General features: G+C 40.5%; 1 protein-coding gene across 1 annotated transcript in view; it reads right to left on the bottom strand.

Annotated features, from left to right (window-relative positions):
* Positions 1–200: 200 nt before the first annotated feature.
* SASH3 (SAM and SH3 domain containing 3) overlaps positions 201–24,547 on the bottom strand; it is a 120,027-nt gene continuing 95,680 nt past the window's right edge. The window contains exons 8-9 of the mRNA XM_053699357.1: positions 10,940–11,090; positions 201–1,017 (exon numbers count right to left, since the gene is read on the bottom strand). Coding sequence (XP_053555332.1) covers positions 848–1,017; positions 10,940–11,090 — 321 coding nt within the window. The 3' untranslated portion in view covers positions 201–847. The remainder of the gene's footprint in view (positions 1,018–10,939; positions 11,091–24,547) is intronic.

Raw genomic sequence — 24,547 nt, forward strand, 5'->3', positions numbered from 1 at the left:
GTCACGTGTAACATCTGCACCCTACAAATCCCTGCACACACACAAAAACAATTCCCAGTTTAGTACAGTAGCATTTGAGGATTGGCTCCTTCATGAAAGGAAAAAATTGGCAGATTAAAATTTAGTAAATAAAGTGTTAATGGCTTACTGTGATGGTGACACTTTGCTGGTATGTTATTTGTTCCATTATAATGCAAAAGTATTGAAAACCCAAGGTCTTTATTATCCCTTCAATTACCTATCACACAATAATACTTGTATCACAAATGGATTAATTCAGTGCATGATCTTTTGCAATTCAAGATAGACAAATGTCTTGAGATGGTATAAAATGCAACAGCATAAATAGTAGCATTATAGTGTCGCAACACCCATCCTTTCATTATCTTCCTTGGTAGTCAGTTAAATGGTTCTTAGAATTCAATAATGGTTTGCGGATTCATAAAGTTTTGCCACTAAAAGACTCCTTCACATGATCTATTTAGAAAATTCTTAAGATTCACCTCTTCATAAAAATGATTAATTAATAAAAAATATTCTTGAGTACCCACTATATAAGTTGATATTTTTATATATACATTATACAATTCTTATCTATAATTAAACCCTTTCTTCTGTAGTTAGCATATACAAAAAGGCTAAAGCCAAATTTGGCAATACTGAAATCAAGATGATTTTTCTCAAGTCTAGCTGTGGCTTCCTCACATATAGGTTTGTTTTACTGGATTCTGTAAATCAGATGTGACCACTGTTTGAACTATAATGGGAAGAATCCAGTGTATCAATAGCAGTTGTGAGTCAGCTGTCAAAGAAAGTTTTCTCCAGTTGTAGGTTGTTCTGTTGACTTTCAATTCTCATCCAACGATAATATTTTAAAGTGTTCATCTGTGCTACTTATTTCAATGTCATCTCGACTATTCTCAAGGTTCTCTGAGCCTTCATAGCAGCCAGAATCCCGAGGAATATGAATACTGTTGAAGGATCCTGTGTCTGTCACATCTTCTGACTCACTACCAGCTGGAATAAACAAATATGATCATTATTACACATTTATATTCATAGGTAGCTACACATATCTTGACATGTCTTCCAAAAAAATAAATATAATTTACAACAAAAATAAATGTCATGTAATTTACCGCAAAAAATAAATGTAATGTAATTTACCGCAAAAAATAAATGTAATGTAATTTATCACAAAAAATAAGTAATGTAATTTACCACAAAAAAATAAATGTAATGTAATTTACCGCAAAAAAATAAATGTAATGTAATTTACCGCAAAACAAATGTAATGTACCAGAGGCAGAAAATGATCTTCTAATTTTACAAGGACATTAATCAGTAAATAAATACTAAATATGCTGATTTGTTTAAAGCAAATATTAGCCTGAACATAGCATATAGTATATTCTTACATTTTAGACGTTGTATAAATATTAAAGAAATAAGAGTGAAATTTTAATTTTGCTAAAGTACTTAATATTTTTATAATATAATGGGCATGGCTATGCTGAAACCCAGGTTTACCTTATCTTACATTTGCTGTGGACAATTAGGGACAGAAGCAAGTGTTAAATTCCCTTTAACATTGCAATTATTCCACACATCAATCATGGTTGAAATACTTTATCAGTCCTCAGCAGTAGAGAGATATTAAGGGAAATCCTAGGTTTCAATATGGCAATGCCCATTACTTCTATTAAGTCAGTAGAATTGGAAAACCCACAATATTTAGAATTTTTTTACTACAACATTTTAATCTACATCTCAAAGATAATGTTCCTTTTAATAGCTAAACTAGGGAAATAACTAAAGAGACGCCAACATTTGATACTAAAAGATAATACAACAACTAACAACATTAATACAACAAATCTTTATCTCAATAAATGTTTCTGTGATTTTAAAATTAGCCCATTTGTCTCGCTCTCTGCTTGGCATCATCATATGTTTACAATTTCAGCTCTGGGACCATTTACTCTATGTTTTTCCCCTAAATGGGATCCCAGTGACTTGCTATAGCAGCTGCATGGTATTAAATGTATCAAAAAATTTTCCTTTAGGTTTATGCTTGGAATTGCATGAAAATGTGAATACCTAAGTACATAAAGGAACACTAAACCCAAAATTGTTATTTCATGATTTAAGTAGAGAATACAATTTTAAACATCATTCTAATTTACTTCTATTATCTAATTTGCTTCATGTTTTAGATATCTTTTGTTTAAGAAATAGCAATGTACATGGGAGAGCCAATCGCACGAGGCATCTATGTGCAGCTACCAACCAGCAGCTTATGAGCCTATCTAGATATGCTTTTCAGCAAATGATATTAAGAGAATGAAGCAAATTAGATAATTGAAGTAAATTAGGAAGTTGTTTAAAATTGCATGTTCTTTCTAAATCATGAGAGAAAAAAATTGGGTTTCATGTCCCTTTAAGATATTCCACTTAAAACAACTGACTTTTAAATATATATATATATATATATATATATATATATATATATATATATATATATATATATATATATATATACTGTATGTGTGTATATATATATATATATATATATATATAAAGAAGTTTGTTTAAGATGAAATGCGTTGGAAGGGTACCAAATTGTTTTCATTGCACATATTACAAAGCCATTTTCCTGATTACCCTTACAGACTATTTGAATATTAATCATAGGTATAATGGTGGTTCTTTATATTTTAGACTAGTTTGCAAGTGTTCTGCTTCCTAGTGTGGTTTTGAAGTTCAAGTAGAAATGTAATATTTAAAAGAGCCAAGAAGGATCTAAAACTAATATTTAGATTAGCTCAGAACGATCTGGTTTTCTGATCTGATTTTTACGGTTGCAGAACCACTGATAACCTCCTACTTTCTTTTTGTTACTAAAACTTGAAATGTTGTAATTAAGACTTGGTTTCTGAGTCACGGTTTCTGAAGAACAAGAGTTTTTGGGCAAGGGGATTTCCAGCCTCCTGTAAGTCCATAATCTGTTAATGACCTGCTGTTTAATTTTTAGCCATTTTTTTTCAAATTGTAATAACAGAAGAATCACTGCCTGGGTTCCCTAATTGTTCCAAGGTTCTCAGATTTTCTCCAAATATGATATGAACTGTTAGTCCTCTGAAAACTCAAGTTGCTGCTCCTTGAGTTTTGTGTCAAATGAAGATAGCTCTTTATCCTGATGTTTTCAAATCCTTTTTTCAAGCATTTCCTAGCTTAATTGTATCTAAATATTTGGGTTAATTGTTTAAACCAGTGCATAAGATATTTATGGGGTTATAAATTTGAACTATTTTGCTGTTGGCTTTGTCTTTGTCAGGGTCTTTTCTCTGTTGTTTGTCATGTGCTGCTAGCAGCCATTTTACTCACCTCTCTTCCTGACTATGGTGCATTGTGGGAAATGCTGCTCATTTCCTACACTTCCTTTTATGGCCAGACTGGTGTGCATCATCCATGTGAGACAGGATGCAGTCTCAGAATTGTGATGTCATCACTTATTATTTAAAGGGCCTCTCTCTGTTCAGTATGCTTTGCTTTTGCATTGTCTCAGACCTGTTTGTGAGAGTTCCTGTGTATTACCTGGCTGCCTGACGTCCTTCCTGGTTCCTGATCCCTGGCTTGTTCCTGACTCTGCTGTTTTCCTTGTTCCTGATTCCGGCTCGTCTGACTATTCGCTTTGGCTCCTGACTCGGCTTGTCTGACTACCAGCTCTGGTTTTGACTCCTGGCTTGTTATTTGACTTGTGGACTTTTTACTATTTTTTGCTATGAATAAAGGTGTGATTATTTTTGCACTTCTCGTCTCAGTCTGATTCCTGGCACCCTGACATTATGCAAAGGCCATGAATCCTGATGGTGATAATAATCCACCTTTACCTACCATCATTTCCAGGATGGATGAACAGGATCACCGCTTGGACAATTTGCACTAGCCCTGCAAACCCTGCTGACTCGCACTGCACATTTGGACTAAAGTGTTCTGCAAGTTATGGCTGCTTCTGTTTCCACTGCTGCACCTATGCCTACCAGGAGCATGTCCGGTTCTGCACCTCTACCTCAGCGATATGGAGGCGATCCTATTCAGTGCAGAGAGTTTTTGAACCAGGTGGGCATTTACTTTGAGATGTTACCTCAGGCATTTCCCTCTGACAGAGCTAAGGTGGGATTTCTCATCTCGTTACTCTCTGACACAGCTCTTGCCTGGGCTAATCCCTTGTGGAAGACTAATAAACCTGTGATTTCAAATTACCCTGAATTTGTCGCCTCCTTTCGAAGGGTATTTGATGTTCCGACTCGCTCCTCCTCTGCTGCTAAACGACTCATGTCCATTCAGCATGGTACAAGATCTGTTGCTCAGTATGCTATTGAGTTCCGTATGCTTGCCGCAGAGGTAGGTTGGAACAATGAAGCCCTTGTTGCCGCCTTCTTTCATGGGCTCTCTGATGCGATTAAAGACGAAGTTGCTGCCAGAGATTTACAAGAGGATCTTGAGGCATTGGTGTCTTTTTTGATCCTAATTGACATCAGACTCAGAGAGAGGCCCTCTTTCAAGGAGCGCTTGCAGAAGCCTCCTGTTCCATTGTCTCCTACGTGTTTGTTCCCACCCATGCCTCCCTCTCCTCCCATGCCTCCTGGTCCCGAGTCACCAGGTACTGCTAAGCCAATGCAGTTGGGATTCACGCGTCTATCCGTGGCAGAGAGGGCCTTTAGTAGGAGGGAGGGGCTCTGCCTCTATTGTGGGTTACAGGGCCACCTTTTGAAGTTTTGTCCTACACGGCCGGGAAACGCTCACACCTAAGGTCCTGTCGGGGGCAGACCTTGGGTGGTTAATCCTTGTCCCCGGAACCGCTTAATGAGAAACCTTTTGTCACGGTTGTCCTTTCCTGGGTGGACTCCTCCATAGTCACTCAGGCTCTTGTTGACTCCGGTGCTGCGGGCTATTTCATTGACAGTGCTTTTGTATCAAAGCTCTCCATTCCTGTTTTGCCTCGGTCCGTTCCGCTTGCTATTGAGGCCATTGATTGCAGGTCCCTTCAGCCCGCACTCGTTACTCACGAAACTGCTCCGTTGTCCATTGCTATTGGGGCTCTCCATTTTGAAACCCTCCAGTTCTTGGTGATAAATTCTCCTCATTTTCCGGTTGTTCTGGGTTATCCCTGGCTCCAAAAGCACAATCCCAGTCTCGACTGGCGCAGGTCCGAAATTTTGTCGTGGTACCCGCAATGTATTTCCACTTGTCTTCGGAAACCAGTTAAAGTCTTGTGCACTTCTTCGGTATCTCAATTGCCAGAGGAGTACAGAGAGTTCCTAGACGTGTTTGACAAGGTGCGTGCCGGTACGTTGCCTCCTCACCGGTCTTACGATTGTGCCATAGACCTGCAATCCGGAGCCATTCCTCCTCGGGGCCGGGTGTACCCTCTGTCTGTTGCAGAGAATTGTGCTATGGAGGAGTATGTTGCCGATGCTCTGTCACGGGGAATCATCCGCAAATCCTGCTCTCCTGCAGGGGCTGGCTTCTTCTTTGTGAAGAAAAAGGGTGGCGAGTTAAGACCATGTATCGATTATAGGGGTCTTAATCGTCTTACCATTAAGAATGCTTACCCTATTCCGCTCATTACGGAACTCTTTGACCGCCTCAAGGGAGCTACGGTCTTTACTAAACTTGATTTGAGAGGAGCGTACAATCTCGTTAGGATTAAGGAGGGTCACGAATGGAAAACAGCATTTAACACCAGGAGCGGGCATTATGAGTATCTTGTAATGCCCTTTGGCCTATGTAATGCTCCTGCTGTTTTTCAGGAATTTATTAATGATGTCCTACGAGATATGTTGCAACAGTGTGTTGTGGTGTACTTAGACGACATCCTCATACACTCACCCACACTTGAGGCTCATCGTTCTGATGTTACACAGGTTCTTCAGAGACTACGTGAGAACGGCCTGTTTTGTAAACTTGAGAAATGTGAGTTCCATCAGACTCAAGTAACCTTCCTAGGTTATGTTATCTCTGTTGCAGGGTTCTCCATGGATCCTGACAAGTTATCTGCAGTTCTGCAGTGGCCTCGCCCAGTTGGTCTTCGGTCTATTCAACGTTTTTTGGGGTTCGCCAATTACTATAGAAAGTTTATCACAGACATGACTCATAAAGAAAATGATCCACTCCATTGGTCACCTACTGCCATTAAGGCCTTTGATAGTCTTAAGACTGCTTTTGCTGCTGCTCCAGTTCTGGCTCATCCTAACCCTGTTCTGCCTTTCGTTCTTGAGGTCGATGCGTCTGAGACTGGAGTAGGTGCCCTCTTGTCTCAACATCCTACGCCTGACGGTTCCTTGCATCCGTGTGGTTTCTTCTCTAAGAAATTGTCTCCAGCGGAGTGCAATTATGAAATTGGCGACAGGGAATTACTGGCCATAATTTTGGCACACAAGGAATGGAGGCATCTTCTCGAGGGTACTAGTGTGCCAGTGCTCATTCTTACTGACCACAAGAATTTAACTTATCTATCTGAAGCAAAACGTTTGTTGCCCCAACAGGCCAGATGGGCGCTATTTTTGTCTTGGTTTAATTATGTGGTCTCCTACCTGCCTGGTAGTAAGAATGTTAGGGCTGATGCCCTCTGTCGACAATTTTCGCCTCTGTCTAAGGAGGAGTTTGTACCTACTCCTGTTATACCTCCTGACCATATTTTGGCTACCATACGTACTAATTTGACTTCTCCCTTGGGGGAGGAGATCCTGGCTGCACAAAACAATGTACCTCCTGAGAAACCTAGTGGTAAGTGTTTTGTTCCTGAGAATCTTCGAACTAAACTTTTGCACACTTACCACTATCCTAAAGCCACAGGTCACCCAGGCAAGAACCAAATGATTTGGTCTGTCACTCGACAATTCTGGTGGCCAGGTCTTCATTCTGATATTGCTGCGTATGTTGCCTCCTGCTCAGTTTGTGCACAGAATAAGACTCCTCGACATCTTCCTGTGGGTCTTCTTCAACCTATTGCTAATGGTGAGCGTCCTTGGACACATCTTTCCATGGACTTCATTGTCGAGCTCCCTGTTTCCAATGGCAATACTGTTATCCTTATGGTGGTTGACCATTTTTCTAAAATGTCACATTGCATTCCCTTGATGAAGCTGCCTACTGCTCAGGAGCTTGCTTCGATTTTTGCCCGGGAGGTCTTCTGTTTACATGGGTTACCCAAGGAGATAGTGTCGGACCGGGGTTGCCAGTTTGTCTCCAGATTTTGGCGTTCCTTTTGTGCTCAAATGGGGATCCAGCTTTCCTTCTCCTCGGCATATCACCCTCAATCCAATAGGGCTGAGGAACGGTCTAATCAAGCTCTGGAACAGTTCCTCCGTATGTCTCAGATCACCACAATAATTAGTCTGAACTGTTACCTTGGGCAGAGTTTGCTCATAATAGTGCTATTAATGCTTCCTCCAAGTTATCCCCGTTCATGGCGAATTATGGGTTTCAACCATCCTTGTTGCCCTATTCATTCATGTCTCAGGGTATTCAGGCTTTGGAGGAGCATCTCCGGCAACTCCGTTCCACGTGGGTGCAGATTCAGGATTGCCTTCATCGTTCTATGCAGCGCCAAAAGTTCCAGGCTGATCGTAGGCGTCTGCCCGCACCATCCTACCTGGTTGGTGAGAGAGTTTGGCTGTCCTCCCGCAACTTGAACCTTTGTGTGCCTTCCAATAAATTGGCTCCCCGTTATGTTGGTCCTTTTCAAATACTCCGACGGGTTAATCCTGTGGACTACGCTCTTGACCTTCCTCCTGCTATGCGCATCTCCAATGTTTTTCATGTCTCCCTCTTGAAACCATTGGTTTGTAATCGGTTTACCACTGTGTTGCCTCGTCCCCGTCCTATCTTTGTTGACAACCATGAGGAGTATGAGGTCAGCAGCATTATTGACTCTCGCATGTCCAAGGGCCGTGTACAGTATTTGGTTCACTGGAGGGGCTACGGTCCGGAGGAGCGTTCTTGGGTTCCCTCCTCTGATGTTCATGCTCCCGCCCTCCTCCGTGCCTTCCATGCCCATTTCCCCAATAAGCCTTTTGTCCTCCCGCGGGGGAGGGGTTGTTAGGGGAGGGTACTGTCAGGGTTTTTTCCCTGTTGTTTGCCATGTGCTGCTGGCAGCCATTTTACTCACCTCTCTTCCTGACTATGGTGCATTGTGGGGAATGCTGCTCATTTCCTATACTTCCTTTTATGGCCAGACTGGTGTGCATCATCCATGTGAGACAGGATGCAGTCTCAGAATTGTGATGTCATCACTTATTATTTAAAGGGCCTCTGTTCAGTATGCTCTGTCTTTGCGTTGTCTCAGACCTGTTTGTGAGAGTTCCTGTGTATTACCTGGCTGCCTGACGTCCTTCCTGGTTCCTGATCCTGGCTTGTTCCTGACTCTGCTGTTTTCCTTGTTCCTGATTCCGGCTTGTCTGACTATTCGCTTTGGCTCCTGACTCGGCTCGTCTGACTACCAGCTCTGGTTTTGACTCCTGGCTTGTTATTTGACTTGTGGACTTTTTATTATTTTTTGCTATGAATAAAGATGTGATTATTTTTGCACTTTTCGTCTCAGTCTGATTCCTGGCACCCTGACAGTCTTTAGCTAGAAGAGATTTAGGGGTCAATTTATTAATGTGCGAGCGGACATGATATGATGTAGCGTATCATGTCCGCTGCACATCGATAAATTTTGACAGCATACGCTGTCGGCATTTATCATTGCACCAGCAGTTCTTTTAATTTGCTGGTGCAATGCCGCCCCCTGCAGATTCGCGGGCAATCGGCCGCTAGCAGGGGGTGTCAATCAACCCGATCGTATTCGATCGGGTTGATTTCTGTCCGCCGCCTCAGAGCAGGTGGACAAGTTATGGAGCAGCCTTCAGGCTCGCCAGAAACACGGGGCATCAAGCTCTGTATGGAGCTTGATAAATTGACCCCTTAGAGCTTTGAGTGTCCTTGTATCTGTCTTTATCTTATTTTTTTATCATGATAAATAAGTTTTCAGGTATTCTTCTAAAAGCGGCTAACACCAGGATTTCTCAGAATTTAAGAACAACAAAATGGCTGGAATCAAATTATGTCTCTTAAATAGTGCTCTGATAAACATTTTTCTGTGTACGTCTCTCGAATAGTCTGTTTTTACACACCATGTTTAGGAGGCAGATGAAGAGTACTGATAAAAATAGGATTTTAAAGGGACAGTAAAGTCCAAATTAAACTTTCATGATTCAGAAAAGTTTTGTCATTTTAAACAACTTTCTAATGTACTTTTATCATCAATTTTGCTTTGTTCTCTTGGTATTCTTAGTTGAAAGCTAAACCTAGGTAGGCTTATAAGCTAATTTCTAAGCCCTTGAAGGTCGCCTCTTATCTGAATGTATTTTACAGTTTTCACAGCCAGAGGGCTTTAGTTCATGTGTGCCATATAGATAACATTGTGCTCACGCCTGTGAAGTTATTTAAGAGTCAGCACTAATTGCCTGAAATGCAAGTCTGTCAAAAGATCTGAGATAAAGAGGCTAAGCTTAGATACAAGGTAATCACAGAGGTAGAAAGTATATTAATATAACAATGCTGGTTATGCAAAACTGTGGAATGGGTAATAAAGAGATTTTCTATCTTTTTAAACAATTACATTTTTGGTGTTTACTGTCCCTTTAAAGTAGTTTAGAAAAATGATATCTACTCAAAGTAGATATGAACTAATGCACCCAACAATGCTAGAGGTAGATGATGGAAAATAGTTATTTAAAAATAAAGAGAAGAATAGAAAGAATATGAAGTCCAGTATGACCCCACTCATTATATTTAGCTTTGTGGACACCTCCAACTTTTGTGGTGTAGAATAAAACCCAGAATCTTCTTTTCTTTTCTTGATTGGTTCTGTTAAAGGGACAGTCTATACCAGAATTTTTATTGTTTGAAAAGATAGATAATCCGTATTTACCCATTACCCAGTTTTGCATAACCAACACTGTTATATTAATATATGTTTTACCTCTTTGATTAGCTTGTATCTAAGCCTCTGCAGACTGCCCCCTTATCTCTTTGCTTTTGACAGACATGCAGTTTAGCCAATCACTGCAGACTCCTAAATAACTCCACGGGAGTGAGCACCATTTTTTTCTATATGACACACATGAACTAGTACTGTCTAACTGTGAAAAACTTTCAAAATGCTCTGAGCTAGGAGGCGGTTTTCAATGGTTTAGAATTCAGTTTGAGGCTACCTAGGTTAAGCTTTTCAAAAACACCACCAAGGGAACAAAGCAAATTTAATGATAAAAGTCAATTGGAAAGTTGTTTAAAATTGCATATCCTATCTGAATCATGAAAGTTTAATTTTGACTAGACTGTCCCTTTAAAGCTTCATATTTTATTGTCCGGTGTACAAATCTTGTAAAATTATATTGTTATGTGAAAGTCTTATGTATTGTAATTCATTGTTCTGGGCAAAAACATATGGTGGCACTTTAAAAATAACAATAATAATATTTTTTTACGTATATGAACCTTTTTACGCTAATTTAAAACATATAATGCATTTAGATATAATGCAAATATGTTTATTCATTGAATAATTAATTGGAATAATAATTGAATAATGTATCAACTGGTTAATTAGACATTTTACTCAATCTAATTTTCTATAGAAAAAAAAAATAGCAATAAAAAATAAAATCTCTTCAACTTTTACCAAAAACATTTTTATGTTTTCCATGGTTTAATAAAATCTCAATTTAAGATGTTTTTCTGTTCTTCTTTAGCATACTCTACTGAATTTGAATACTAAACAAAATGGCAAAATAGTTTGACAAACTACATAAAACAAAGCTGAGATAGGGCAGTACTATGAGGCTGAATTTTAGAACATTTATAATAAAATGAGATATATTTTTCTTACTGTCATAATCCAGTAGGAACTGTGCTGCAGTCAGCAGCTTGACCCTGTGCTGGGGGTCAGTTATATTCAGCTCTATCAAATGATTTTCAGTAAGATCTTTGAAGTCCTCTATTGTCTGGTACCCATTCAGCAGCAGGGTTGGGATATGCTCCTATGTATATAAATAGCATTAAGTCACAAATACAGGTACTTACATAGTGATCTTACAACTTTACATCATATATCAAATAAATAAAAATTTCTACATTTTCGCAGTCCAGTATATAATAGAACATTTTTACTGTGCTTAAATTTGTCATTGCATATAGGCACAACTGAGAAAATTCAGGAGCCCTGAAATGTTGTTGAATATTTTGTAGCTAATAAATGTTTTCATTATTAAAGGGACAGTGTACCTTAAAATTGTTTTCCCTGTAATGGGTTTCCAGTGGCCGTTATACCAGCTGTAGAGTATAAAACATATAAGAAGTACTTTCCATATGTTTATTTTTGTATATGCAAATGGTCTGACCTTGCAGGGAGCTTAGACATCCTTATGTTATCACTCTTTATACACAAAAAAATCCTTACTTATCTTATCTCTCTATACCAAAGCCAAGTACTTAGAGAGAACAATAGATAATGAACATTGTAGTACTTATCTCTCCCACCCCCACTGGGAGTGGAATTTATTCTACTGGCTCTTGTTTACATAGCTATTCTATAGCCAATACTTAAGTATTGAAATTCATAGTATAGGCGGGGATACAACAGGTAAAAGCAGACATTTCAAATGAGAAAATAATGGCGAAGAAGTGATTTCCAGATAATATAGATTCCCAAGAACACATTATTGTCCATTTAAATTGGGGTACAGCTTTTGAAATTATTTATAGCAAATCTAAGAGAAAATATTAGTAACATGGAGTGTGTAGCAAGTTTTTTCATATGATGATATTTTACATAACAAAAATGATGAGCAAAGAATTAAAGTGACATTAAAGGGCCACTGTAAGTAAATATTTTCTATGCCTGTTACTAACTAACTACCCCAAATACGCTTTTTATCAATAGCATTTCATTAACATATCTCTACCGTATATCAGAAATCTTGTCTGCAAATTTAATTGTTTTCCAAACCCACTCAGTGGGTATCCTTTGCTCTGTACCAATCCGTTTACAATACCTAGGTTTCAAAATGGCGCTTTAAACACAAAGTTATTGGTTTAAGTATTTTGAACACGCAGTGCTGAAAATAGTGGGCAGGATAACGTGACATCATCGGCGAACAAAAGATATAACTTTTAGAACGTAATGAAACTTCGTTTTGGAGAAAATATAGGTCAGTAGGTTTTAATCAATGTTTATTAACTTTAATATGTTAGTTGTTTAGCTTAAAAATTATAACAGAAAGTAATCCTTTAAACTCAAAATGGATTCCCACATGCCATTTTTAAATAAAGAAACAACACTGCAATCAACATTCATTCATTGTGATTGTTTCACTGATTGGCTATCTCAGAACAGAAGCTAATTTACATTTCTATTTGTCCCTAATTTACCTCCGCAACGAACACCAGGAACGTGAATTTTACTAGGCTTTTAAAGGAGATATGTACATGAACTGCTCTTGATTTGCAAACCTTATAAATTGTGCTCACAGCGTTAAATTATTTTAAATTGTTTTGCTTTTGTAAATAGATCTTTTGCAATACAATGCTGATATGTACTGGTTATAGAATCACAAGGTATTACAGATCTTCATGGATATTTCGACCTACTAAAGCATGCAATTGTATCTCTATTGACCCTGCATCTTTGTTTAAATCCCCACCAAAGGGTTACAAATATTAAAGTACTGCTAAAAACGGATGCTGGGCTTATCAGCAGCGCTAGTTACACAGGATTAGTAGTAGTTGTCCTGAATGGTACTTTTCCTATGTGTTTAACACCTTTGCAGGGGTTAAACACATAGATTCATAGGATCGATAGTGATAAAATTACATTCTCTAACAAATTAGAGCATGTCATTTTTTTCACTATAATGGCCCTTTAAAATAATGTATATAATAATCAAAAAATTGGTGTTCATGGCCACAATGTAACCCTTTTTTGCCACAATGCTTTTTAACTACTACTCAACCTCACCCTATTTGCAACACACAGTACACTGCTTCCCAACAAATTCTTTAATCTTTTCCTCATTGTTTTATTCAAAATAAGTTTATATATATATATGAATGATTTATATGTCCTGCTAAATAAATTCTTGTTTAGGCACATGTATATTTTTGCTTAGATTTACAGAATTTCTAGTGTTTCTCACTAGTTTCTCACAAGAGCCTAGTCTAAAAGCAAAATCAGAGAATAATGCATCTTGAGCATGCCACAAAATTAAATCAGGACAGGATGTGCAGCTCTGCATAGGGACTTTGCAAATTGATATGCTTGTTATGTGAATTGCCAGTGAGATCTAACCCACATATCTATGCATGTGGGAAGCAAATATAAATATCTGACCTGTAGACATAGTGGAAAAGTTTAGTGGGAGCTGAGATGTAGAAATCTATTGGGCATTACATAATTGTTCAATAACAGACAATATAATATTAAAGGGGCATAAAAGGCAAAATTAAACTTTAATGGCTCAGATGTTTGTTTGGTATTTTATGTTGAAAACCATACCTAGATAGGCTCAAGAGCAGCAATGCATTACCAGATGCTAGCTGGTCATTGGTGGCTGTACACATTTGTCTCTTGTCATTGGCTCGCCAGATGTGTTCAACCATAGCCCAGTAGTTTGGAGCTGTATTTGAGCCCTTTGGGTTAAACACATAGGCTCAGATTACGAGTGGAGCGCTAACAGTTACGCGCAAGCAAAAAAGGTTTTATCTCGGGTGTTTGTGCATCAGGTTTATCGCTCGTATTACAAGTTGAAAGTAAATGCTATAGCTTGAGCGCAATTGAAGTTAATGCGTGTTGGGATAGTGTGTCCTCAGAGATCTGGTTAACTGTTTTGCAAAACAAAAAAGTGTCACAAAACACATCAAAAATACATTATAAAGTACAGTTACACTTTTTAATAATACTATCTAATAAAAATTATTTAAAAAAATATTGCACAAAAAAGTTATAAGGGCTCAGATATGAGGTCTCTGGTGTTAGAGAAAAAAAAGGCAGCCAAAGGTCTTTAACATAGAGATACATACATATACATATCTAAATATATATGTTTATATATGTGTGGATATATGTATTTACAGACATACTGTAACATCATTCATCTAGCGAGCTCTATGTATTTGTAAAACATAGCTTTTATTAGCAAAAATAATAAAAAGTAAGGAGATCTAGCGAGCTCTTATGTATTTGAAAAACATAGCTTTTATTAGAAAAAATAATAAAAAGTAAGGAGAACAATTAATAAAAAAAAGCCTACGCGTTTCGGCATATACCCGTAGTAATTTATTCATGACACACTGCTTTGTGGTGTTCTTGCTTTTTATTAAAAAGCTATGTTTTACAAATATATAAGGGCTTGCTGAATCCTTGAATGAATTTATAGTCTATTGTAAGCCAGTTTTTCCAGCAGAGCACAGAGTGAACACACAGGCTATAAGATGAGCAGCCCCAGATTGGGCACACTGGGTCACGTGGTCAACCCCGGCTGAGACTGTGGATTTGCAGTTTATATAGTTCAAGGAGAATACACTTCTCTGTCTCCCAGACAGAGTGATGCTGGCTAGCTAGAGGTACAAGCTGGAGCACATTGGTTACGAATGCCACATAAGTTTGTTCATTATGGCATCCAATTGGCCAAGTTTTTCACATAGTTGGGACCGGACCAAAATGAGGATCAGTGTCTTACTGTGTTGAAAGCATCTGTATACAGAAACTCTGAATGGAGGTATGACGTGTAGACGGATGACCATGAATAAATGCTGCTAAACGGAAAGTAAGTCTCTCCCCCACAACATAGATTAAATTAATATTTCATTATTAAATTAAGTTTCTTTCCTAAAATATGGAGAGTCCACAGCGTCATTCAATTACAAGTGGAATATCACTCCAGGCCAGCAGGAGGAGCCAAAGAGCACCACAGCAAAGCTGTTAGGTGTCACTCCCCTACCCATAATCCCGAATCATTCTCTTTGCCTCTGTCAATGAAGGAGGTGAAGTTTGGTATCTGAAGAAATGAATTCCTTTTTTGCGGGTACTATTCCCTGCAAGCAAGGATTTGGGTTCAGCTTAGTCCACGTAAGGCACAAATTGTTTTGCCTATGCAATTCTGTGCTGCATGCTTAGCTAGAACACTTCAATTTAAAGATAAATTGTTGCCCTCTGAGCCCAATGTCTCTCAGGGTGATGCTGTTCAGGCAATGCCACAGCTTTCTCTTCAAACGTCCCAAGCTTCTATGGCGTCATATACAGTGGCCTGCAGTTCCTCTCAGCCTCCTGGAGGAGTTTATTTGCCTGCAGATTTTGTTTTCCTATGCTGGGAAAATGCAAAAGGAAAATTAGACATTCAGATAGTAAGGTTTCTGTTCTACCTACTGCTACACAGGTTGCCCTCCCTCATACGTCGGTAGCCTCTGAGGCTGAAATCTCAGATTCGGACAGCATTATTCCTTCATCTGATACTGAAAGAGTAAACTTCAGATTTAAGCTTGAACACCTTTGTGTACTGTTAAAGGAGGTATTGGCTACTTTGGACGACTCCGATACTTCTGTCGTTGTCAACCCTAAGAAGTCTAGTAAACATAATAAATACTATGATGTTCTTTCCTCTGTGGAAGTTTTTTCTGTCCCAGACCGTGTGACAGAGATTATTTCACAGGAATGGGAGAAGCCAGGGATTCCTTTCTCCCCGTCTCCTGTATTTAAAAAGATGTTTCCTGTTGCTGACTCCATTAAAGATTCTTGGTGCCTGGTGCCTAAAGTAGAAGGGGCTATTTCTACTCTGGCTAAAAGAACTACGATCCCTATAGAGGATAGCTGCTCCTTTAAGGATCCCATGAACAAATGCTGGAAGTTTATTTGAAGAAGATGTATGTTCATCAAGGTCTTCAATGGCAACCTGCAGTTTGTATTGCCATAGTAGCAAGTGCGGCATCTTGTCTGAATCAGTTTTAGTAGAGACTCCGTTGGAGGAGATACAAGATAGGATTAAGGCTCTCAAACTAGCCAATTCCTTTATTTCTGATGCTAACATGCAGGTTTTTTTACTGGGAGCCAAGATGTCTGGCTTCACTGTCCTAGCCCACAGGGCATTGTGACTAAAATCTTGGTCAGCTGATGTTACCTCTAAGTCCAAGCTTCTGGCACTTCCTAACAAGGGTAAGACCTTGTTAGGACCTGGTCTGGCAGAAATCATTTCTGACATTATAGGTGGAAAAGGGTTTTTTCTACTGCAAGACAAGAAGAACAGACTCAAAGGACGACAAAGTAATTTTTGTTCCTTTCATAACTTCAAAGGTAAAAAGTCTTCCTCTCCCTCTTCCAAGCAGGGGCAGTCCAAGTCTTCTTGGATGCCCAATCATTTTTGGAATAAGGGGAAGCAATAAAAGAAACCCTCAGCTGAGTCTAAGTCAGCATGAAGGGTCGGCCCCGGTCCGGGATCGGATCAAGTGGGGGGCAGACTTTTCCTGTTTTGTCAAGCGTGGAGACGAGATGTCCCAGATCCTTGGGCTGTGTACATAGTATCTCAGGGTTACAAAATAGAATTAAAAACTTTCCCTTCCAGCGGCAGTCACCTCTCAAGATTATCTGCAGACCAGGTAAAAAGAGAGACATTCTTGAACTGCATTCAGGACCTTTCCTCCCTGGGAGTGATTGTTCCAGTTTCAGTAAGGGAACAGGGTTTAGGATTCTATTCAAATCTGTTTATGTTTCCCAAAAAAGAGGGAACTTTTCGACCCATTTTAGACCTTAGTGCCTCAACAAGTTTCTCAGGGTACCGTCCTTCAAAATAGAAGCCATTCATTCCATTCTTCCTTTGGTCCAAGAGGGTCAGTTCATGACAACCATAGACCTGGACGCGTATCTTCATGTTCCCATCCACAGGGATCATCACAAATTTCTGAGATTCGCCTTTCTAGACAAACACTTTTTGTTTATGGCTCTTCCATTTGGCCTTGCCACAGCTTCCAGAATTTTCTAAAAGGTTCTGGGGGCTCTCTTGGAAGTGATCAGGTCTCGGGGAATTGCAGTGGTGCCATACCTGGACGACATATTGGTTCAGGTGCCATCTTTTCAACAAGCAAACTCTCATACAGAGATCTTGTTGTCTTTTCTATGTTCCCACAGTTGGAAAGTGTAGTTTTCTTAGGGACCATAATAGATTCCCTATCTATGTGGTCAGAAAATCAAAAATTCTCTCCTTCTGCCTCTCTCTTCAGTCTACTGTTTGGCCATCAGTGGCTCAATGTATGGAGGTAATTGGTCTGATGGTCGCTTCCATGAACATCATTCCCTTTGCTCGATTCCATTTGAGAGCTCTGCAATTATGCATGCTCAGACAATCGAACAGAGACCATTCAGATCTGTCTCAGAGGATAGATCTAGACCAGTCAACAAGAAACTCTCTCCCATGTTGGCTTTCTCAGGACCATCTGTCTCATGTCAAATGCTTCCTGAGACCATCCTGTGTGATTGTGACCACGGGCACCAGCCTGCTAGGCTGGGGAGTAGTCTGAGACTCGTTAAAGGCGCAGAGTCTATGGACTCAGGAGGAGTCTGCTCTTCCCATAAACATCTTGGAGTTTGGCCTCAATTGTCTTTAGCCCAGTTTATCAGGTTCAGTGGCTTACATCAATCACCAGGGAGGAACTCAGAGTTCCTTAGCCTTGAAGGAGGTGGCACAGATTATTCAGTTGGCGGAAGCTCCCAATTGTTGTCTATCTGCCATCCACATTCCTGGAGTGGACAACTGGGAAGTGGATTTCCTGGGCAGACAGACATTTCATCCCGTGGAGTGGGCTCTCTATCCGGAGGTGTTCTCCAGGTTAACCCTCAAATGGGGGGTGCAGGAGTTGCATCTGATGGCGTCTCGGCAGAATGCCAAGCTTTTAAGGTACGGTTCAAGGTCAACAGATCCTCAGGCCGCTCTGATAGATGCTCTGGCAGTTCCTTGGGATTTCGGTCTAGCATGCCTGTTTCCTCCATTTGCACTCCTTCCACGAGTTATTGCTCGTATCAAACAAGAGAGAGCATCAGTAATTCTAATAGCTCCTGCATGGCCTCGCATGATCTGGTATGCAGACCTAGTGAAGATGTCATCTCGGCCGCCTTGGAAGTTTCCTCTGAGGAAGGACCTTCTAACTCTGGGTCCATTCCTCCATCCAAATCTCGTTTCTTGGAAGCTGACTGCTTGGAGATTGAACGCTTAGTTCTGTCTAAGCGTGGATTTTCTGAGTTGGTCATTGAGACCATGATCCAGGCTCGCAAGCCTGTTACTCGAAAAATTTACCATAAGGTATGGCGTTAATACCTTTATTGGTGTGAATCTAAGTGCTACTCTTGGAGTAGGGTCAGGATTCCTAGAATTTTGTCTTTTCTTCAGGAAGGTCTGGAGAAAGGGTTTTCAGTCAGTTCTCTGAAAGGTCAGATTTCTGCATGATCTATTTTTTTACACAAGCGTCTGGCAGATGTGCCAGATGTGAAATCTTTTTGTCAGGCCCTGGTCAGAATCAAGCCTGTGTTTAAATCTGTTGCTCCTCCTTGGAGTCTTAATCTTGTTCTTAAAGTTTTGCAGCAGGCTCTGTTTGGAAGGTTTTGTTTCTTATTGCTATCTCTTCTGTTTGAAGAGTTTCGGAACTCTCTGCTTTGCAGTTTTATTCGCGTTACCTTATCTTCATACTAAATTTGGGTATCTTCCTAAAGTGGTTTCGGATAGAAATATTAATCAGGAAATTGTTGTTCCTTCTCTTTGTCCCAATCCTTCTTCTCATAAAGAACGTCTGTTGCACAACTTGGATGTTGTGCATGCTCTAAAATTCTACCTACAGGCGACTAAGGATTTTCGCAAGTCTTCTGCCCTGTTTGTTTCTCAGGAAAGCGTAAGGGTCACAAGGCTACTTCTACTTCTCTTTCCCTCTGGTTGAGAAGTATGATTCATTTTGCTTATGAGACTACTAGACAGCAGCCTCCTGAGAGAATTACAGCTCATTCCACAAGGGCTTTCTCCTCTTCTTGGGCTTTCAAAAATGAAGCTTCTGTTGAACAGATTTGCAAGGCTGCAACTTGGTCCTCTCTGCATACTTTTTCCAAATTTTCTAAATTTGATACTTTTGCATCGGCTGAGGCCTCTTTTGGGAGAAAGGTTCTAGCAGTGGTGCCTTCTGTTTAGGTCTGCATGTCTTGTTCTCCCTCCCTGTTCATTCTCTGTCCTCTAGCTTGGGTATTGGTTCCCACTAGTAATTGAATGACGTTGTGGACTCTCCATATCTTAGGAAAGAAAACAAAATGTATGCTTACTTGATACATTTCTTTCTTTCCGGATATGGAGAGTACACGACCCCACCCTTTATTAAGACAATTATTTTTGACTAAACCTAAGACACCTCTACACCTTTGTGTTATTCCTTTTCCATTTTCCTTCAGTCAAATGAATGGGGATTATGGGTAGGGTAGTGACACTTAATAGCTTTGTTGTGATGCTCTTTGCCTCCTCCTGTTGGCCAGGAGTGATATTCCCCCTAGTAATTGAATGACGTTGTGGACTCTCCATATCTGAAAAGAAAGAAATTTATCAGGTAAGCATAAATTTTGTTATTTCACATTTCAATATTCTGCACACAGCCGAATATGTTCTAAGTATTTATAAATGGATATTCCTATATATATCTGTATATAGCTATGCCTATATATAATCATATTTATTTTTTAAAGAAGTGCTTGTATCTCTTTGGTGATGTTACTTAATAATATCATCCAATATAGAAACAGAATTTGATGGTAGATGAGAACCAAAAGGCCCATCAAGTCTACTGATATTTGGCCAGATTACAAGTGGAGCGCAAAGGTTTGTGCTTGAGCGATAAGGGGTTTATTGCAGAGTTTTGCGCTCATCAGGCTTACTGCAGGTATTAGTTGAAAGTAAACGCGATCGCTTGAGCACAATCGCGATTTACGCTGGAATGATTATCGCATTCTCAGAGCTCTGGTTATCTGTTTCGTTAAAGGTTGCACAAAACACATAAAAAATACATTACAAAGGACAGTTACACTCATAATAACACCATCTAGTAAAAATTATTCAAAAAAAATATTGCACAGAAAAAGATATGAGATCTCAGGTGTTAGAAAAAAAAGGCAGTCTTTAACATTGAGATATATACAGTACATGCCTATATATGGGTACATATGTACAGGAGGCCCTCGTTTTACACCGTTTCAGAATAACAACCTTTTTTTTCAGTCATGTGACTGCCATTGAAAAGCATTGAGAAGCAGTGTATTTATTAAAATAGCCAGTAGGTGGAGCTGTCCGCTTGTGTTGCAGCAAAGCCAAGCAAGCTGAAAATAATCAGTTTAACCAGACCTGAGCTATCGAGCAGATTTCAAAGGAACAAGATCTTCCTGTCTATAAATCAGTCCAGATTGGAATGCATAGAAAGAACTGTTTGCAGAAAAATGCAAGTGAAGTCTGTGTTGTGTGATTATTTTATTAGGTTTATAATGCTGTTTAGCAAATGTTTTTGTTCATTTAACTTAGTTTAATTATATATTCTGTGTTGTGTGATTATTTTATTAGGTTTATAATGCTGTTTAGCATTTAAAGTCTTCATTTCAAAGCTTTAAAAATAATGTATTAGGTGTTACTTATGACAATTTTGAGAGAGGCCTGTAACCTATCTCCCTCACCCGGTGTAAACTGAGGGCTACCTGTATTTGTATGTGTATATATGTCTTTAAATATATATATTCACAAATTAACACATAAATACATATGTAATAATACCTGTTATCAGTGCCGTGAGTCGATTAAGTTCGAGGTTGTGCACTATACAAGTATCCAATTATATATATATATATATATATATATATATATATATATACACACAGTATCTCACAAAAGTGAGCACACCCCTCACATTTTTGTAAATATTTTATTATATCTTTTCGTGTGACAACACTGAAGAAATGACACTTTGCTACAATATAAAGTAGTGAGTGTACAGCTTGTAAAATGTAAATTTGCTGTTCCCTCAAAATAACTCAACACACAGCCATTAATGTATAAACCGTTGGCAACAAAAGTGAGTATATCCCTAAGTGGAAATGTCCAAATTGGGCCCAAAGTGTCAATATTTTGTGTGGCCACCATTATTTTCCAGCACTGCCTTAACCTCTTGGACAGGGCCGGCCTTAGGGTGGGGTGGTGAGGGCGGCCGCCTTAGATTCCGTTCTTAGGGGGGCCCCGCGGGTTCAAACAAACATTTATTTTTTACACTTTTTTTTTTGGCGCCATTTTTAAAATTTTTGCGCGCAACTAGCGAGGAGGCAGGAGCGGCTGAGCGGAAGCACAGGAGGACGAGTGACAGTACATGGCCCCTGGGCTCAGCTGCACCTGTGAGTGGACGCGCTTCTCTGGATCCCTTTGCCGGCGGAAGCAGAAGAGAATGTCGGTGTATGAGCTTTATACCTGGGTGAGTTATAACCTGACTCAGTACTGCAACTTCTCCTCACTGGGCAACGACTTGTGTTACTGCACCTGAGCTTTGCTGCTTTTACTGCTCATGAGCTGCCGGTGTGATGGGGGCAGCATTTTATTGCAGGTGGCTGTGACATCATTTTATTGCTGGGGGCAGTTGAAGAGGTCTGGGGCATCATTTTATTGCAGCAGCGGGATTCATTTTATTGTTGGGGGGCTGGGGACATAATCATGTTTTTGTTGGGGGCATCATATTTTTGTTGGGGGGCATCATTTTATTGCAGGGAGGCATAATTTTATTGCAGGGGAGATGGGGCATAATTGTATTGCTGGGGGCATCATTTTTGCAGGGGGCTGGGGCATTGTTTTGCAGGGGGGCTGGGGACATCATTTTATTGCAGGGGGCATCATTTTATTACAGGGGGACTGGGCATCATTATATTGCTGCAAGGGGGCTTCATTTTATTACTGGGGGAATAATTTATTGCAGTGGGGCTGGGGGCATCATTTTATTGCTGGGGGCATCATTTATTGCAAGGGGGCTTGGCGCATCATCTTTTTGTTGGGGGCATCATTTTATTGCAGGGGAGCTGGGGGCATCATTTTATTGCAGTGGGGCTGGGGGCATCATTTATTGCAGTGGAACTGGGGCATAATTTTATTGCTGGGGGCATCATTTATTGCAGGTGGGTTTGGGGCATCATCTTTTTGTTAGGGCATCATTTTATTGCAGGGGAGCTGGGGCATCATTTTATTGCAGGGGCTGGGGGCATCATTTTATTGCTGGGGCATCATTTTTTTTGCTGGGGGCATCATTTTATTGCTGGGGGCATCATTTATTGCAGTGGGCCTGGGGTCTTCATTTTATTGCTGGGGGCATCATTTATTGCAGGGGGTCTGGGACATAATTGTATTGCTGGGGGCATAATTTTTTTGCAGGGGGGCTAGGGGCATAATTTTATTGCAGGGGGCATCATTTTATTGCTGGGGACATCATTTATTGCAGTGGAGCTGGGGCATCATTTACTGCAGTGGGACTGGGACATCATTTTATTGCAGGGGGGCTGGGGCATCATTTTATTGCTGGGGACTGTGCTTCATTTTATTGCTGCATGGGGGGCTTCATTTTATTGCTGCATGGGGGGCTTCATTTATTGCAGTGGGGCTGGGGGCATCATTTTATTGCCGTGGGCATCATTTATTGCAGGGGGGCTTGGGGCATCATCTTTTTGTTGGGGGCATCATTTTTTTGCAGGGGAGCTGGGGGCATCATTTATTGCAGTGGGGCTGGGTGCATCATTTATTGCAGTGGAACTGGGGCATCATTTTATTGCTGGGGGCATCATTTATTGCAGGTGGGTTTGGGGCATCATTTTATTGCAGGGGAGCTGGGGGCATCATTTTATTGCAGGGGAGCTGGGGCATCATTTTATTGCTGGGGGAATCATTTTATTACAGGGGGGCTTCATTTTATTGCTGGGGACATCATTTATTGCAGTGTAGCTGGGGCATCATTTACTGCAGTGGGACTGGGGCATCAATTTATTGCAGGGGGGCTGGGGCATCATTTTATTGCAGGGGGCCTTGGGGAAAAATTAATTGTGTTGGGGGCATCATTTTATTGCAGGGGAGCTGGGGCATCATTTTATTGCAAGGGGCTTCATTTTATTGCTGGGGCATCATTTATTGCAGTGGGGATGGGGCTTCATTTTATTGCTGGGGCATCATTTATTGCAGTGGGGATGGGGCATCATTTTATTGCAGTGGGAATGGGGCATCATTTTATTGTAGGGGGACTGGGCATCATTTTATTGCAGGGGGCTGGGGGCTTAATTGTTTTGCTGGGGGCATCATTGCAGTGGGGTTGGGGGAATCATTTATTGCAGGGGGGCTTGGGGCATCATCTTTGGGTTGGGGCATCATTTTTTTGCAGGGGAGCTGGGGGCATCATTTATTGCAGTGAGGCTGGGTGCATCATTTATTGCAGTGGAACTGGGGCATCATTTTATTGCTGGGGGCATCATTTATTGCAGGTGGGTTTGGGGCATCATTTTATTGCAAGGAAGCTGGGGGCATCATTTTATTGCAGGGAAGCTGGGGGCATCATTTTATTGCAGGGGAGCTGGGGCATCATTTTATTGCAGGGGCTGGGGGCTTAATTTTATTGCTGGGTGAATCATTTTATTACAGGGGGCTTCATTTTATTGCTGGGGACATCATTTATTGCAGTGGAGCTGGGGCATCATTTACTGCAGTTGGGCTGGGGCATCAATTTATTGCAGGGGGGCTGGGGCATCATTTTATTGCAGGGGGCTTGGGGAAAAATTATTTTTGTTGGGGGCATCATTTTATTGCAGGGGCTGGGGGTATAATTTTATTGCAAGGGAGCTGGGGCATCATTTTATTGCAAGGGGCTTCATTTTATTGCTGGGGCATCATTTATTGCAGTGGGGATGGGGCATCATTTTATTGCAGTGGGAATGGGGCATCATTTTATTGTAGGGGGACTGGGCATCATTTTATTGCAGGGGGGCTGGGGGCTTAATTGTATTGCTGGGGGCATCATTGCAGTGGGGTTGGGGGAATCATTTATTGCAGGGGGCTGGGGCATCATTTTTTTGCAGGGGCATAATTTTTGTGCAGGGGGGCATCATTTTTTTTGCAGGGGGGCCGGGGGCTGCAGGGGGACTGGACTAAATTTTATTGCACAGGGGCTTCATTTTATTGCAGGGGGCTGGGGGCAATTGAAGCGGTCTGGGGCATAATTTTATTGCAGGGGTTATTCATTTTATTACTGGGGCGCTGGGGACATCATTTTATTGCTGGGGGCATCATATTTTTGTTGGGGGCATCATTTTATTCAAGGGGGACTGGGCATCATTGTATTGCTGGGGGCATAATTTATTGCAGTGTGGCTGGGGGCATCATTGTATTGCTGGGGGCATCATTTATTGCAGTGCGGCTGGGGGAATCAT

The sequence above is a fragment of the Bombina bombina genome, chromosome 1, assembly GCF_027579735.1.
Source record: "Bombina bombina isolate aBomBom1 chromosome 1, aBomBom1.pri, whole genome shotgun sequence".
Taxonomy (NCBI): Eukaryota; Metazoa; Chordata; class Amphibia; order Anura; family Bombinatoridae; genus Bombina; species Bombina bombina.